The sequence below is a fragment of the Lissotriton vulgaris genome, chromosome 5, assembly GCF_964263255.1.
Source record: "Lissotriton vulgaris chromosome 5, aLisVul1.2, whole genome shotgun sequence".
NCBI classification, from domain to species: domain Eukaryota; kingdom Metazoa; phylum Chordata; class Amphibia; order Caudata; family Salamandridae; genus Lissotriton; species Lissotriton vulgaris.
Genome location: NC_141693.1, coordinates 277874534 through 277893011, shown reverse-complemented (window position 1 = coordinate 277893011; position 18478 = coordinate 277874534). Strand labels below are relative to the sequence as shown.

General features: G+C 45.1%; 1 protein-coding gene across 13 annotated transcripts in view; it reads right to left on the bottom strand.

The window, feature by feature from the left end:
• Nucleotides 1-18478, bottom strand: part of RERE (arginine-glutamic acid dipeptide repeats) — a 1284697-nt gene that overhangs the window by 351941 nt on the left and 914278 nt on the right. For all 13 annotated transcript variants that reach the window (XM_086921406.1, XM_086921411.1, XM_086921410.1 and 10 more), the window contains 2 exons: nt 2904-3066; nt 2024-2116 (listed from right to left, as the gene is read on the bottom strand). In XM_086921406.1, the coding sequence (XP_086777532.1) occupies nt 2024-2116; nt 2904-3066 (256 nt within the window). The remainder of the gene's footprint in view (nt 1-2023; nt 2117-2903; nt 3067-18478) is intronic.

Below are 18478 nucleotides of genomic sequence, written 5' to 3'. Positions count from 1 at the left end.
GCTCCGGGATCGCCTCCGACTGCATTCTGGAAACCTCGTGTCTTCGAGTTCGACGATTTCTAATCGTCGACTTGGAGGAGAATGCTGCGCAGGCCTCGCAGTCCCTGGATTCGTGTTCAGGCGATAGGCAGAGGTTGCACACCTCGTGTAGGTCCTTGTGTGGGAACTTAGCACCACACGTTGGACATTTCTTAAATGGAGTCCTTTCCATGGACTCCGGGCTTGACCACGTCAAGAAAGGCCTCCTGTTCGTCGACGTAGATCAAAGTTTTTCTTTGATGTTGGAGTCGAAACGCGTCGGAATGGAAATGAAATCGCGTTCGACAACAATACCGTCGAATTGGAAAGGGAATACGCGCCGAAAAATCACTTCTTTCCGAAGTCGATCTGGAGCGCTTCAATCCTCATCCGAACCCGATGGCGGAAAAAAACAATCTAAGGATGGAGCCGATGCCCATGCCACTAGCAACCAAAGGAGGAGTCACCGATCTACAAAAGACTCTCCAAGAGAAAAACAAAGTGCAATCATCCGAGCCCAACACCAGATGGCGATCTATTCATAATGTACCATCTGCAGCCCATATGCCTCGAACATACACTTCTTGTGAGGGTCCTCCAAGAGCTGCAACTTCCCACAAGAAGCACATGGTCGAAAAAGAGATTTCTTACTTGAAGACATCTCAAAAGCTGTAGTAATCCAAAAAGAAGAAGAAAACTGAGCAGAGCTCAGAGAGACTCCCTTCACATGACGTACGGTAGAAAATCTGAGGGCCTGAGCCTCTGAGAAGGTTCTAGAGGGTGCTTCCGCCTGATTGGCAGTAGTTTGGACTAGCATAACGACATGGATATGCTATTAATGTGCCTTTTTTCTTCTAAGGTAGTTCTATGTGTTAATGCTAACCTTGGTACTTATGAGTATTTATGGTTTTAGGATGTATGTAATTATGTTTTTATATACATATATGATTATTTTATTGCTACTTTATTTACCGTGGGGATTCCACTTTGATGACGGGGAATATTAAAGCATGTAAATCTATGAAAGACACCCCAATACTGAAGAACTTACAGACTTCAGAATGATCCGGGTAGAGGCAGTAGATACAATCTTGGTGCTGATCTTCAGAGAGTATTTGTTTCTTACCACAGATATAGCAGGACCTGAAGAGACATTTCTTCTCTTTGTCTGACGATGTTAAAATAAAGAGGACATCAGATATGAATGATTAAACTCTAAAGGGTAACGGTAACACAGTATAGTATGAGAAATATCTTGGGAAAATATACAAATAGTAAAATAACTGAGCATAGCTTGGTGAAGACTCCCTGGCAAGGCGTGCAGTAGAACATCTGAGGCAATGGGACTCTCTCTGGAGTGTTCTAGAGGGCAGCCAGATTGGTGGCGGTATAAGTTTGGTCTCTTTTTTAAATAGACCAAGACAGATTGCAAAATTGAAGGGATAGTGCCTTCATCCACTATCTTTAACATTGTTTTACTATTATTTGACCTGGGGACTCCCATTTCAACGACGGGGAATGATTGAACCACATGAACCTATGAAAGATAAAAGTTCCAATACTGGAGTAAGTGGTATTTTTCAAATTTGGTCTCAGATTTATTCTTTGACTACGTGGCTCATTTGTTGCTTCTGTGAGTACAACTAATGTTTAGCACTACCCTGTGATAAGCTTAACCACTCGCCCACACTAGCACAACAGAGAACATTAGTTTTATCTGCTTTTGCCTCTTTAAACCAACTGGGGACCCACTGGACTCTGCACAGCGTACTTAGTTTTAGTACACTATATAGACAGCCAGCATCATACATGTTGTAAGTAGTGCTTTGAGTTGAAAGCTGTGAAATTACATATGCAGTTACTACTATATTATTATGTGGGAGATAGCTATTGCCATATTCCTGGCAGAAAAATAATTTGCACCAAATAGGAGTAAAAAGGTTTTGGGCAACACAGAGAACCGCAAACAACTCAGACAAGGAAAACAGACACATTGAGAACATACTTGTGGAGAAACAATGGCGACAGGCATATCCCTTCAGCTCTTGTTCACTGTCCTCACTATCAAAATCATCTTCACTGGCAGAGCTGAGGTCCACTGGATAGAGAAAGAGGAGAGAAGATCATGAAATGAAACTCCCAGAAAAGAAAAAGTCAGTCAGTTAATATTAATATTCAAGGACAAGCCTGATCCTCGCTAAGCAGACCAGACTAATATTCATAGCAGAGTGAAACACAGTGAAGCATATTCAACTTAGTCTCAGGTTTATATGCAATTATCCAATAGCAGGGGGCGGGGTCACTGATGACCCTATTTATTCTTACAATCTGGCTGCACACATGTGCTCCAATTTTCATTTCGGGGATATGAAAATCACAGATAAGAGTTAGAGCTCAGCTTTAAACAGGCACCATCATGAAATATATATACTGCCAAGGCAGTGTCCATCTGTGAAACCCATATGTATCTGCTACAATTCAAAACTAGCAAAACAATAAAATGGGGGCATCGTTCCGAAAGTATTTATATTTTTAACTATTTACAACAGACATAGTTAGCATGATACCAGATGACCACATAAAAATAAGTTGCAAGCATTCAATCAATGAGTACATGTTTAGCCAGAGGCTCCAGAAAATGGTAATTGCTTCCGGTGCCCAAGACCAGACAAGTCTTGAAATGCTGGTGAAAGCATGCAAGAATCTGTCACTCATAGCGCTCCTCTGATTTGTAGCCTATGTTTAAGGACACCTTGCAGCTATCTAGTCTGTCATTCATGGAACTTCTCTGGTTTCCAGTCTATGCCAAGGACACCTTGCAGTCCATCATACAGTCTAGTCAAAGATATTGGGCAGTCCACGGCGGGTTTAGAAATTGTACTCACAGAATTCACTGGAAGGTGGTCTTGAAGGTGTGGCAACGGGGGTGGACGCAGTACGTGTTTTGATTCTCCTGAAAACAGCCTGTCGGCGGTGTCTGCGGTGTGCCCTGGAACTGGCAGCTTCTGGTGTCTTTTTCCAGTAGTAATAGAAAGTAATTAATTCTCCCTGAAAGTACAACAGGCAATACATGATTCAACCATAGATGACAACGCGTCAACAGGGGCTATGCAAGAGGTTATTTTGTTAAATGGGCAACAACTAAAGATAGACACATTAGAAAAATGTAACCTCGGCAGAAACAGAAGTTGGCGAATCGAATGGTTAACAAGGCAAGGTGTAGGCAAACCTGCACTTACCAGTTACATGATTTTCATATTGTGAAAGCACTATTACAGGTGGCAAGGTGTTCGGGTCTGTCGCAGTAAAAGAGAGCTATATAAGCTTGCAGGAGGGTCGCAGGTGAATGCGTTGAAGAAATTCTGCCATTTAAATCAATGACAATTGCCACTTCTTCAGTCCGTGGCTTTTCATTCATAAATGATCGTATTTTTGGGTATAGTTGTCCATAGGACTAAACTGATCCAACACTACAAGACCCAGATTGCATTGATGTTGAAAACGAAATCCTAGGACCACAAACTAGTGGTCTGAAGGGGCTGCGTTATAACCCATATACATTAAGATCTTGAGAAGATGGTGTGTGTGTGAGGAAGATGGAAGCACCGATAGTGGACAGTATTTAGCATATTTGATAACAGCAGTACCTCTTGAAGTTTGAGGATGCAGGGAGAAAAAACAAGATTTGCAAAGCCAATAAACCTAGTCTTTAGGAACTATTGGCTTTGCCAGTGAGTTTTAGTGAGCCATGGGTACGTGCAAACATTTCCCCAAGGACCAAAAAGTACAGTCTGTGGTGCAGCTGACTGCTTTATTGATGCCAGCAGGGTGGAGGTAAGGGGACAGGTGGATGTAAGGTGGGTTTAGAAGGAGTAAAGGATATGCATGGGGAGGACAGCGAATTATGGAGTTATTATGGGGGTTTAATTCCATAATGTCCTCTAAATTATGCTCCTAGTCTCTAGAAGACACGCAGACATGACAATACTGTGCTATGCTGTATAAGAGATGCTGCCCCTTTGGTAGGACACAGTTGAATGCTATCACTACCTCTAGCGAGTCATGTCTGCAAAGAAATTAACTTGGTTATTAAATTGGAATGAATGAAATAGGATCTTAGGCCTCACAATCTCCATATTCCTATATTCTTTATTAGCAATGCTTAGAAACTGGCACAGTTAAGGTAGCAAGTGATATAAAAAAAAAAGCTTCAACGAGAGTTTTGCCCTATTAGTGTTGCTAATAAAAGGTACATATTAGGTGGTTCTTCTAACTGTTGCTAGTAATGTCTATGCGCATACTTCCTTTATTGCTTCTGATGATAACACTGTAGTTTTTGATTATTTTTTTTAAATGTCCCCTGAATGTGTTCCCCAGACGGCTTCCAGCGGATCCAATTAAAATCGGCTATGTTTTGTTGAGATGTAAATTATAAATACAGTAATCAGTACATATGCTTCATTGATGAAGACTAGTCTTTTTTCAGTACTTGTGTTTTAACACTCAGTACTGAAGCAAAAGCAAAGACGTGCGTGCCAGATATTTGAGCACGTTATTTAAATCACAGTACGCTGCTTTCTTGGAAACGTGTAGAAAATAGGGAAGTTGAAAAGAAGAAAACAAGTTACTTACCTGTAACTACGGTTATCCAGTATTGGTATCTTTCATAGATTCACATGCCTGAATCATTCCCCGTCGTCGAGGCGGGAGTCCCACGGTATAAATATATACAAAAGCAGTGCCTAGAAAATTTCTTGTAGTAGGCTGGAAAAGCCCAAAGGCCTAACTAGGCCTCAAAACTTAGCAGCCTATCTACATCATTATGTAAAAAGACCTGAAATAGTAGCCTCAGCCAATCAGCTGTCCTCACCCTCTAGAACCTTCCCAGCTCAGGCAGTTCTCCTCAGATTTTCCCAGCACAAGTGAGAATGAGTATCCATAAAACAGAACTGACGTGCCGGGGAGGAGGGTGGGTGCATGTGAATCTATGAAAGATACCAATACTGGATAACCGTAGATACAGGTAAGTAACTTGTTTTCTTATCCAGTATTGGGGTATCTTTCATGGATTCACAAGCCTGAATCAGAGTAGCAAGCAGTAACATCATGTCTGTCGTTAGAGGAAGGTGGGAGACAAATAAACCATATATACCCCCACACAACCAGGAAAGTAATAGAGCACAAACTTGTTAACATAACATATGCATCAAAACCTTCATAAATACATCATAGATAGGACAGCGTTATAAAATACTCAAACTTTCAAATGAAAACATGTTTAAACAGTCAAAGAAGAATAAAAGACTATAAGAAATGTAACCTTAGTGAAGAAGATGCTGCAGTACCGCATCCCCAACTGCTGTATCATCATGAACCGCCGACTGCAGACAGTAATGTTTGGTAAAAGTGTGTACACTTTTCCAAGTAGCAGCTCAACAAATATTCTCCAGCGTCACTCCAGCGAAAAGGGCCGTTGGTGCCGACATTGTTCTAGTGGAATGCGCTTTGACCTTTCTTGTTAAAGGTTTGTTGGCCTGGTCATGACAGAAAGTAATCGTAGAAGACAACCACCTAGCTATAGTTGCCTTCGTGACAGCTTCACCCAAGGTGGCTTTGCCATAAGCAACAAAAAGTTGACTAGATTTGCGGATGTCCTTTGTTTTTTGAAGATACAACTTCAGGCACCGTTTCACATCCAGAGAATGTAACACCTTCTCCGCTGGAGTTTAAGGATCCGGGAAAAAGGTTTTGAGCTTGACCAGTTGATTGATGTGGAATTGAGTTGGTACTTTAGGAATGAACCTTGGGTTGGTTCTAAGCGTAACAAAGTCTTTAGAGAATTGCAAGAAAGGCTGTGCAATAGTGAAGGCCTGTATTTCACTAACTCTGCGAGCTGAAGTGAGGAGCCAGCAAGATAGCCACTTTCCAAGTTAGAAACTTTAGCTCCGCTTTATGAATCGGTTCAAAAGGCCTTTTTAGAAGTCGAGATAGAACAATATTAAGATCCCACTCAGGAGGAGGACGACGAACTGGTGGAAAAGCTCGGAATAGTCCCTTAAGGAATTGTTTGACCAAAGAGGATGAACATAAGGATGGTTTGTTGGAACTCTTCCTGAATCTGGATATCGCCGCCAGATGCACCTTAATGGATGAAAAGGCTAGACCAGCCTTAGCCAAAGACAGCAGGTATGGAAGGATGGCTTCAGGAGGAGCTTGAAGTGGATGAACATTATTTTCTCCACACCATGAGCAGAATCGCTTCCACTTAAAACGATATGTCTTGATGGTACTTTGCGCACGTGCCTGTGACAAGATCGCCCTGCAGTCCGAGGAGATGTTAAGATCCATGAACTCTAAGAAGTCAGGAGCCAGGCGTGCAAGTGCAGCGATTGAGGATCCGGATGATGGATTTGGCCTCCCTCTCTTGTCAACATTGACACTGTCGGTTTGAGACGAAACGGAGGTTGTTGAGAGAGCAGAAGGAGCTCCTGAAACCAAAATTGCCTTGGCCAACGGGGAGCAATGAGGATGAGAGTGCAGTGTTCCCTCTTCATCTTTTGCAGTACCTTCGGAATGAGCGGAATCGGAGGATAGGCGTACGCAAATATTTCGGACCATCTCATCAGAAGGGCATTTCCTCTTGACCCCTGTTGTGGAAACCTGCTGGCATAAAACAGACATTTGCTGTTTTGCTGCGTGGCAAACAAATCCAGCGTTGGTGTTCCTTAAATTTGAAAGATCATCTCTACTTGATGTTGTTAGAGCTCCCATTCGTGACAGCCCGTGAACGTTCTGCTGAGGTTGTCTGCTAGAGAGAGTTCCGAACGCCTTGTACATGCTCTGCTCTGAGGGATATGCCGTGGCGCAGGGCCCATTCCCACATCTCTTGAGCCTCCAGCGACAGGGTGAGAGATTTCGTTCCTCCCTGTTTGTTTATGTAGTACATGCTGGTGGTATTGTCCGTACGCACCAGCACGGACGAATTCGCAATCCTTGGAAGGAAGGCTTGTAGGGACAGAAAAATGGCCCTCAGCTCTAGGCTGTTGATGTGCTTCTGCCGGTACTGACGAGACCATCGTCCCTGGATCTGAAGGTCCTGAAGGTGACCTCCCCAACCTTCCATGGATGCGTCCGTAGTCAGGGTGAACTCTGGAATGTCTTGGAGAAAGGTGAGGCCAGGTGACAAATTGTGCGCCTTCGACCACCAAAGAAGAGCATGTTTCACTTTGGCAGTCACTTTGATGCGGTCGTCGAATGATCCGTCGACTTGCCTCCACTGGCGAAGTAACTCTTCCTGTAACGGTCTCATTCTGAGTCTCGTCATAGGAATGAGGCTGATTGTAGATGAGCACATCCCTAGAAGGGAACCAAATATCCGAACTGAAAGTGACCTTCTTGCAAATATTTGTTTTGCTAGTTTTAACAGCTTGTTTTGCCGCTCGTGTCAAGTGCGCCTTGCACTGGCATGTGTTCAAGACTGCTCCCAGAAAGGTCAACTCTTGACGAGGTTGAAGCTGAGATTTTTTCGAATTGAGGGTCAGTCCTAGATTCGAGAAGAGAGAGAGAGTACTCCTGACCGCTTCCATTGTTGAGTTTCTGGATGGACCTTTTAACAGCCAGTCGTCGAGGTATGGGAAAACTTGTATTCCCTGGGACCTAAGCATTGCTGCCACCGGAGCCAGACATTTGGTAAAGATTCTGGGGGCCGATTTTAGGCCGAATGGGAGCACTTTGAACTGAAAATGGACGCCAGCCACTTGAAACCTTAGGTATTTGCGGTGTTTTGGGTGAATAGGGATGTGGAAGTAGGCGTCTTGCAGATCCAGAGAAGCCATAAAGTCCCCTTCTTTGAGACCATTCAGAGTGTCCTTCAACGTTACCATGCGAAAACTCTGTTTCTTTAGATACTTGTTGAGTTTGCGCAAATCCAGTATTGGACGCCACTCTTCTGAATTTTTCTCTACGAGGAAGAATCGAGAATAAAATCCTTTCCCTTTCTGAGAAGGAGGAACTCGTTCTATCGCATTCTTGTGTTTCATCTTTAAGGCTTCTTTGAAGAGTAAGTGAAGACGAGGGGGAGGGGGACCCCTGGGCGGCGTTGATGGTGGCTTCTGTAAAAACTCCAGAGTGTGTCCATTCCTGACAAGATCCAGGACCCACTGATCCGAAGTTATCGTCCGCCATTGGTGGTAAAACGATTCAGAAAAGGGGGTGGTGATGGACAGAGTATCTGAATTAAACAGAACACTCCTACCCAGTCAAGAGATCAGGGCTTGATCCATCCCCGTTTTTTAGCTCACTGCACCATCCCAGCTCAGAACCTGGCTACATGCAAATTAGTCTGTCCCTGGCCCAGTGCATCATGGGAACAGGGCAGACCAAACTACCAAGCCAATTCTTTTACTGGAAAGAAAACAAGCTTCCGGGGACCGGTTTCTGGCATTACAGCAGTCTTCGGCCCGGCTTGCTTGAATCCTGATGGTGCAGTGAGCAAGGGACTCATGTCTGAGCATACCCTTCCAGGCTTAGGGTGGACAAAACGATTCAGATTCATCACCACCCCCTTTTCTGAATCATTGGTGGTAAAAGGAGGAGATTTTGGCGCCCACGGGAAGGGAAAGGTGAATGGCTGACATCCGGCAAAGCTCATTGGCGCTTGTTGGAATCATGCCCTTGATTGCTTGAGCATCGTTTCCCTCCTTGCCGAGAGAAAGAACCAGAGGCAGGCTGTCTGTAGGAGGATTGATAGTAAGGTTGTTTGTACTGAGATTGGTATTGACGATTCTGTTGGTTGGAATAGTTCCCCCTGGAGGAGTAACCACGGCCTCTTGCTCCTCTAAAGGATTCCCAATTGTATTGCAGGGTACCAAGTGATTTAGCTGTGTCTGTATCTGTTTTTATAGCCAGCAAAGCGTCATCGATGTGCTTCCCAAAAAGTGAATCCCCATCGTACGCCATGTCCAAGATTTTTGTCTGGACCTCAAGCCTGAAGGTGGTAGCCCTGAGCCAACCTTGACGCCGAAGTACAGCTGCTCCAGCCAATTGTCTGAAATTGGTGTTTGAAATATCCAGGGCGCAATCAATGATTTCTGAAGCTGATCTCCACTAAATTTGCACAGACACGCTGTTTTACTGATAAATCTATACTGCATACATAGTAATGGGCAGAAATCAACACCACCAAGTGTATTCATTCGTTCTGAATGTATTGCATTTTTTGTTTCCACCACACTCGACAATTGTGAATTACTAGTGCTTTCTTAACTGCCGATACATTCTGCAGTATTCGTCAAGCTCATTTACATTTTGTTATGCTGGAAACAAATCACATCCTACAGCCTTTCTTTTCACTTTGCCACTAGCCAGCAACACTGCCACATAAATCATCTCACTCTGCAGTCAGAGAGAGAAATGTAAACAACAAGCTTCCTTTACAAAGAATAAAAAGCTATTATTTGAAAGAAGACAGTCTGGCATTTGACCTCGGTCTTTAAACGTATGGCAGATGTTAAAAGATAAAAATCAATTTTAAAGGCCTCTATTGATCATTGACTTCTGAACTCCATCAAGGTAATTTTTAGGGTGCTTCAGCACCCTTCACTCCCCTATTTCCATGTGAAATTGAGGAAGAGAATTGCTTAAATTAAGCTATTGGAAAAGAGCACTGACCAAAATAAACAAGCTCATAGATAGAATATTGTTCCCCAAAAGCATGCGTGATTAATAAACTCGCATTTCCAGAGATGAGGATTAGTTATGCAAAAATATATGAGGCACGAAACGTTTCCAAATAAATACAGTACTTTGCTGCTTCCTAAACTAGAATACAAGGGAGATAGCTGCAAAGGCATGCACTCTTATGGTGTACCGCAAGAAAAAAAAAAATGAGTTCAAAGCAAGCGAGCACTCGTAGAAGAGTACAAGGAGCCAGTTAGGGAGGTGGTAAGCAGGTTATGCTCCACAGGGGGGACAAAGACATGCTGGACGGCCTAAAATCTATACTAATATAATGAAGAGAGAGCCCAAACCTTTGAGGCGGGTAATCTCAGGAACCACAGCACCAATCACAACACTAAATACAGCGTTGGAAAGGGCAGTTGCAGCAGAAGGACATAGGCTATGCAGACGCCCACCATATACATTTAAAAGGAAAAAGAACTGTGCCAGCAAAGTAGTCCCTTGTGGGCGTGTCTGTGTTGTGCTGTGGGCGTAAACTGGGGGCGTGACAAACGGTGAAGGTGTGTGGTACGTTCCGCCCTTCATCCCATGTCTCATATCGTGTGCAGTGGGCGTGTGCGGGGCGCGGGATTACGGGGAAAAAAAGTGAGCGTTGTGCCCAATATTTCATTGTTTTTTCTTCCCAGGTTCTGTACATTCCAGATTTGGGTGTCCACCCTGCACCCCATAATCATTCATAACCCACCCGTACTCCTTAAAATACCCCAACACCCTTAAACACTAACCCATCTTAACCCTATAAATATACCCTGTACCCCAAAACCCAAACCTATTCCTAAACCCTAAAAATACCCCTGTACCCCAAAACCCAAACCTAGCACTGAACCCTAAAAATACCCCTGAACCCCAAAACCAAACCTACCCCTGAACCCTAAAAATACCCCTGTATCCCAAACCTACCCCTGAACCTAAAAATACCCCTGTACCCCAAAACCCAAACCTAGCCCTGAACCCTAAAAATACCCCTGTACCCCAAAACCTAGCCATGAACCTTAAAAATACCCCTGAACCCAAAACCCAAACCTACCCCTAAACCCTAAAAATACCCCTGTACCCCAAACCTACCCCTAAACCCTAAAAAACCCCTGTACCCAAACCTAGCCCTGAACCCTTAAAATACCCCTGTACCCCAAAACCCAAACCTAGCCCTGAACCCTTAAAATACCCCTGTACCCCAAAACCCAAACCTAGCCCTGAACCCTTAAAATACCCCTGTACCCCAAAACCCAAACCTACCCAATAACCCTAAAAATACCCCAAACCTACCCCATAACCCTAAAAATACCCCTGTACCCCAAAACCCAAACCTAGCCCTGAACCATAAAAATAACCATGTACCCCAAAACCTAAACCTTCCCCTGTACCCTAAAAATACCCCTGTGCCCCAAAACCTAGCCCTGAACTCTAAAAATACCCCTATACCGCAAAACCCATACCTATCCCTAAACCCTAAAAGCACCCCTGTAAGCCAAAACTATATCTGAACCAACACCCAAAACATATACCTCAGTACCCCAAAACATATACCCATACTAACCTTATCCAAACAAAAAAAACATGCTTTTACCATTCATGCATTTACAACGAATTTCGATGTAAATGTATGCGTGGTAAAAGCATATAAAATGTAATGCCATGCGTTATAATGGCATTGCGGAGTCATGGTACTTTCGTAATGAAAGTATGCAGAGTGATGGTATGCGGAAAGAAAGTTGCGGAATAATGGGTGTTTACACTCCCCCGGTAAGTACATTGGTGGCACGGCGGCCCACATCTCCGGCAGCATACTCATATTTTTTCACCACCGATTTGAAAAATGCACAGGTCTCTCTCATTGATGGCCAGCACCGACATACACTTTTAGACACACCTCCCGCCACAAGTTCTAGAATTGCGAACTTTAGAGCTGGGGAGCTACGTTCGAATCTCGGCATCAGTTCAACATCCTCTGATTCCAGGCAAATCGCTTTGTCTCCCCTTGCCTACCACAAATGAATGTGTTCTTCTGTAATGTGAATTGTGCTCATGCCATGTTGTCGAGTTCGCGCTATATAATATTGCAAGGAAAAATAAAATAGGGAAACTCAAGTTCACACACTACTGAATGCGCACTCTGAAGTGCATCAGCAGTGCACTGTGAATCGGAGCATTTCACAGGCCTGTCACAGATAAGAAATGCTATCTAAACGAAATCCTACAAAACAATATACTACTGGCCGGCAGTAATTCATACCCGGACAACGTCGGGACGGGCTGCTAGTGAATAAATAAAGCTAGCAAATATAAAGCAGGCAATTGTGAGTTACTAAACACAAAGCCAATGGTAAGCAATGGGTTGAATACAGTGGCGTAGCCCCTGCAACTGCCACCCCACGGGCATATGTAAGAGCGCCGAGGGGGGCGCTCCCACGGCCCCCCCCCTGCTACGCCACTGGCTAAAGGTATTCCAAGGAAAGCTTTCAGCATGCTGCATGCAACACGTCTTTGCAGCCAGACAGCCTTGCTGTCTGGTAGGTTTGCACCTAAAAAGAAATAATAGATTTTGGTAACAAAGCCACCAGACCACAGAATTTATGATGCAAAAAAAACATACGCTGGCTTCAGCGACCCCGGTGGCAGAGGGTTCGCGTCTGCAGTCAGGAGCAGCATTGATTTACTGTGTGTCATTGTAGCGCCCTGCTGATTGAGAGCAGTGGCACTGCATTTTAAATTGCTATAGTTCTGTTTTTAACCTCTGCTGAAAATCAACAGGAGACTAATTTCACTTACTTTTTCAGGGCTTGGTGGTGTGCGGGCGCCATCTTCCATTGGGCTGGTTAGGCGACCTAGCTCGGCGCCACACCCCCGCGCTCCGCCCCTACTTAGGAGTGGATTCGCATTGCTCGCTGTTGGAGGCAGGCGACCCCGGTGGCAGAGGGTTCGCGTCTGCAGTCAGGAGCAGCATTGATTTACTGTGTGTCATCGTAGCGCCCTGCTGATTGAGAGCAGTGGCACTGCATTTTAAATTGCTATAGTTCTGTTTTTAACCTCTGCTGAAAATCAACAGGAGACTAATTTTACTTACTTTTTCGGGGCTCGGTGGTGTGCGGGCGCCATCTTCCATTGGGCTGGTCAATCGACCTAGCTCAGCGCCACACCCCCGCGCTCCGCCCCTATTTAAATGCCCCCAATGAGGAAGCGCAGCGGACGAGCGCAGCGGGCGCGACGAAGGCGCGCCGAAGTCCGCGGCCGGTCAGGGCTAGGGGCGCGTCCTCAAGCCTCTCCCATCTCTTATTCATCTGAGGATCTAAAAGCTATACAGGGCCATTGGTCTCTGCCCGATTCCATCATTAGCTACATTTCCTCTCTTGGCCTTGCTTCTCCATCTCCTCAGTTTCCTTCCTCTCAGTTGATACCCTCGGCGCAGCCCTTTTCCCACTCTGGTTCTTTATCTTCTTCCCCTCCTTTGTCTATCATCCTGCTCAACACCAGGTCAGCGGTTAGACACCATCATCTTGTGGTCCGCTCTCTTACCTTTTTTCCCCCGCTTACTTGTCTACTAATGTATCGCCCGCCCCAGTTTTCACACTTGTTCATGCCAGCCCTTCAGGACTTATTGGCCACTTTGGCAGTCAATTACGCCTCAGTCCTAGTGTTAGGCGACTAACTATTGGCCCACGGACCCCCTTGAGTGCACTTCCTCCAAGCAGTTTACAGAATCACTTCAATCCCTGAATTTTGTCTCTCACATACAAGTCCCTACACACATACACGGACATGTGTTAGACCAGGTTTGGTCTCTCAATATTTCCGTCTCTTCTATGTCTGTGTCCCCATGTCCTTGGTCAGATCATGCTCTAATCTCCTTCTCCCTCCACCTTAACCCTGTAACTAAGGTCCCGCTTGCCAAAAACACCTGGGCGTGGAATTGGAACCGTGTCGACCTCCCTTCGCTATCTTCTTCTCTCCTGAACTCTTCACCTAACCTGGCGGGCTTATCCTCCTCATCTCAAGCCACCTCCATTAACACCTGGCTTACTGGAGGCTGTGACTCGGTAGCCCCCCTACGTCGGATTTCAACTAGACGGCCTCAGGAGTCAAATCGGTGGTTCAGTGAAGATCTGAAGGAAAAAAAGCTGACCCTTCGGTGGGCTGAGAGGCAATGGAGAAGGGACTATTGTCCTTTACTAAAAACCCACTACACCACACTATTAGGCGACTACAAAAAAGCCATACTAGGCGCCAAAACTGCCTATTTCTCAGCAAAAATTCTGGTGGCAGAGAATAAACCCAGGGAGATTTTCACAATTATTCACGATCTAGCCTTCTCTGACAGGGCTACACTTAAACCTCCTCCCACCCAGTCCTTATGTGATTCGTTTAATTCTTATTTTTTGGAAAAAATTATTAACATCAAGGCCAATATTCCACCCCCCTCTCTTACTTTTGTTGAACCCCTTCCTCCGACTGTCCAGTGCTGCCTTTCTTCGATCCCCCCTCTCACCGAAGAAGTGTTTTTGGCAATACTTCCTAAGGTAAAGTCAGGCTCCCCGGCGGACATTTGCCCGGCCCATATTCTTCAACAGATTTACTCTGTTTGCACCAAGCCCCCGATCACTTTTCTCAACAGTTCCCTTGCTCAGGGGGTTGTGATCCCAGCACTTAAATCTGCTACAATAGTGCCTATTCTGAAAAAGCCTGGTGCGGATCCTTCCGCCCCAGTCAACTATCGCCCTATTTCACTGTTGCCCTATTTGGGCAAGGTGCTTGAGCGCCATGTAACATCGGTACTCAGCGCCCATGTAGAAGTGAATGGGGGCCTGGCGTCTCGTCAGGCGGGCTTCCGGCCTAGGCACTCCACTGAGTCCGTCGTGGTGTCGGTCCTGGACAACCTCAGGGAGGGCATGGACCAAAACAAACACCAGGCCCTGGTGCTCCTCGATCTCTCCGCCGCTTTTGACATGGTGGACCACTCATCTTGCTTTCACGTGTCAGAGCGGCGGGAATCGGGGGCTCAGCCCTGGTTTGGCTATCGTCCTTCCTGAGGGAACGCACCCAGGCGGTCCGGTTGGGGGACTTCTCGGCCACCCCACTTAAGGTCACTTGTGGTGTTCCCCAGGGTTCTTCTCTTTCTCCTCTTTTGTTTAATCTTTATATCTATCCCCTAATATTTGCGCTCCACCTGCTGGAGGTCACCGTATATAACTATGCGGATGACCTCCAGCTCATCTTCAACCTCTCTTCTTCTCCCTATTCTATTTCCAACTTTCAGACTACTATGATTTTTATTAGGGACTGGATGAACAACAACCATCTGAAGCTGAACCCGGATAAAACTGAGTTGGTTCTCACGGGTGGTTCTTCCAGTCAATGAAACTCTTTATTTTGGCCCTCTTCCTTTGGTCCCCCTCCCACTCCCTCTCCCACAGTTAAGACCTTAGGCATCAAAATGAATAATCATCTTACTCTCCACTTACAAATTAGTTCTGTTGTTTCTTCTTGCTTTCTCACTCTTCGCACTATTCGCGCTGTTTCTCGTTTCTTTTCTCCCCTTGCACTTAAACTGATCATGTGCGCCTTGGTGATCTCCCGGCTGGACTACGCCAATGCCCTGTACAACGGCATTCCGGCGTACAGCCTACGGAAGCTCCAACTGGTCCAAAACCAGGCGGCCCGACTAGTGTACGGCCTTTCCCGCTCTCACCACTCAACTCCTTTATTGAAGACGCTCCACTGGCTGCCTGTCAGGGAGCGATCCCTTTTCAAAACTGGTTGTATGGTCTTCCAGGCGCGTTAGGGCTCAGCTCCCGCCTTCATTACCTCTCTGATAAGGGAGTATATCCCTGCCAGAGAGCTTCGTTCATCATCCCAATCACTTTTGCAGGTACCCCGCTACAAGCGCAAAAAGTGGGGAGGGGCCAATTTTTCATTTTTGGCACCCTCTTTTTGGAACTCCCTCCCCGATCACCTACGGTTGGCCAAGCACTACCCTCTTTTCCGTAAAGATCTCAAAACTTTCTTATTAAATCAGGCCTTCCCTCTGTAAATTGTCCTCATTGTTTCCTTTCATTGTACCAGCATCTATTGCCTCTCCTCTGCTATTTTAGCCTCCATATTGCCAAGAAACCGCATGGTGAATGTAGCCGATTATAAGTATTTTAAATTCAAATTCATGGTGACTTAAATATTTGTGGTGTGTAGGCTTTCTAACCTGTGTGCAGCGCGCCACCTAGCTCAAGGACTATAAACTGATTCCATTGCTCTGCGACAGAACAGTATACATTTAGTGCTATGCATAAACAAGCAGGTGCAGATATTCACTATTTTCCTTCTTAAAACAAGGAGCCAAAATGTGTTTTCCTTTCATCAGATTGTGGAAGAGTAGGTGGGAGGATGCTGAATATTGGGAGTATTCATTCTATCACCTACATTGTGTTAGACGTAACGGCCTAAGAAGCCAAGGGTATACCTTCCTCGCTGTGCCAATCCAAGCTATAGCTCATTGATGAGGTTTAACAAGGTCAAAAACAGTCTGGTGCTGTTCGTGTTCCCTTCTGGATGGAGCCTTATCTTCCAGGTTGGGAGGGACAATTTCATGATTTGCATAAGGCGGGCCTCTGTCACAGTGGACGAAAAAAGATTTATTTGAATGCTAATTCGAGTGATTGCCAGTGAGTTAGACTATTTGAAATCATTTGTTATATCATCACCTTTTGATTGTTTCTTATATTTAACATCTACCCCACAAGAGATCTTTTCAACACGGGCAGTTTCAAAGCACATAGAAACATTGGACATCTTAGGGCTAAGCACATAGGTACTATGTAACGGCCTGATCTTACAGTGCATTACTTCACAAGAAAGCCACAAGAGTGTAGTCTGGCCAAAAACATGAGTAGTCCAAGTGACATGTTGCATTCCAATAGAAAATTCCAGGAGTAAACCACTGAAATTGCCTTTGCTTTGGTAGTGTACTCAAACACTAGATAGAGAACTTTTCATTGCAGTGCAGGGCCAAGAGGAAACAGAAGTATTCAATCTAGTAATGCCGCAACTCAGCATGCACCAATTCCTATAAAATTATCAGCTGTTGGTCTGCAGAACGGAAAGCCCAAATTCTGACAACGTAAAACCATAAGGCCTGCTAAACATTGAGGCCAAACAGTTATGTGTGGCAGCATGGCATTGCAGAAAAAACGTATTCCATTGTTTAAATCTCCGTTTCAAACTCTAGACAAGCAAGCAAGTTAATTATCTGTAGGAAGTGCTGGTAATGAAAAAACAATCTCTGAGATCCTATAAAATGGGGGGATGGAGTTATGAAGGTCAAGTCATAAGGAGCTGAATGAGACAGTGAAGTTATAAATTTATATATAAAAAAAAAAAGAATCGGCCACAAAGAAAACGGAATAAGTAAATCTGTAGCATTTAGTTAATTTATAGCAAATGGACAGCAATTTAAACTAAAGGGTTACAGCACCTGATGCAGAGATCTTGGTGCACCCTGCAATTTTTAGATCACAATAACGGCAAGGTAACTGATGGTTCATATACTTAATGAAGAGATCTGAGAGCGGTCTAGTTAAACAGGTTGACTCATCAAAAGTTAAAGTGTTAATATGTCTGCTGCAAAGCACAACGTGTGGAAGGCAGAATACGCTTATGGCAGCCAGGATCTCTAAAATATTGTTAAGAGGGTCAATGCTTTAGTTTCAAAGGCTGTTGTGTTGCGCTTACGTCACAGTTTATAATACTTGCATTAGTTTAGAGTAATAATCTGATAGCAAAGATGCATGCACACTGTAAGGAATAAGTTACAAACCATACTGTTTTTTTCTAAACGTTTGTTAGTTCAAGGTTGCTAAAAAGATTCTATGTCAGGACCGGAGGCTTCGGATTATGCTTTTCTCTCTTCGCTGTTTATTCACATAACACCACACAGCAGCCAGAAAAGCATCAAAACTTGAAAATTTTTGTATTCCAAACACAGGAATCATCAGAAAAAACATCATAATAACATTTCTTATAACCACAAGTCCCATCAGTCCAACATTAGGTAGTCCTTTCTTAGTGTCCATAGATCCAAATTTAGGGCGTCCATCTTGTGAACTCCTCCTCTTTCTTCGCTGCTTCGCAGCCAGTTAAGTGCTATTTCTCCCTCTCTCTCACAGTTTTGTGTCTGAAAGGGATTTTTCTTGTTTGTTGTATATCCTATTTGTATAGATTTGTTGCTTATTTCTTTGGTGGGTTCTGTGGGGTTTTTTCCCTTTCCAGAGCCCCTTTCATCGCGGGGACGCCTTCGCCCCTTACGCGATGTCCCCGTGTGTTCCGCAGTGCCGATATCACCGCTAGAGGGCGCCGCAGCGTCTCGCCTGCCCTAGCGCGGCTTCCGTCTCGCTGATTGGAGCCGCGCTGGGGAGACGAAGTCGCCGGAGCCCTGTTGCCGCCTAACCCCGACGCCCTTCTTGGGTTGTATTGTCCTGTATTTGAACGCCCGTTGGGGTCTGTATTGGTGGTTGTGACCACGTTGACGCCTTCGGGCAGATTTGAGCACCTTTTTTCTACATTGCTTCCGCTGGGGTTTACCCGCTTAAGCGCGCTGGGAGGCGGTGTGGCCCGGTCTCTGTGAGAGGGTCGGCGCGCTAGGAAGGCTGGTGCTGCCTTCGTGACTGCCTGGTTCCGCCGGCGTACAAAAATCCGCTAACCTCCGGTTGGCCCATACTTGGCGGTTTGTCTACGCCAT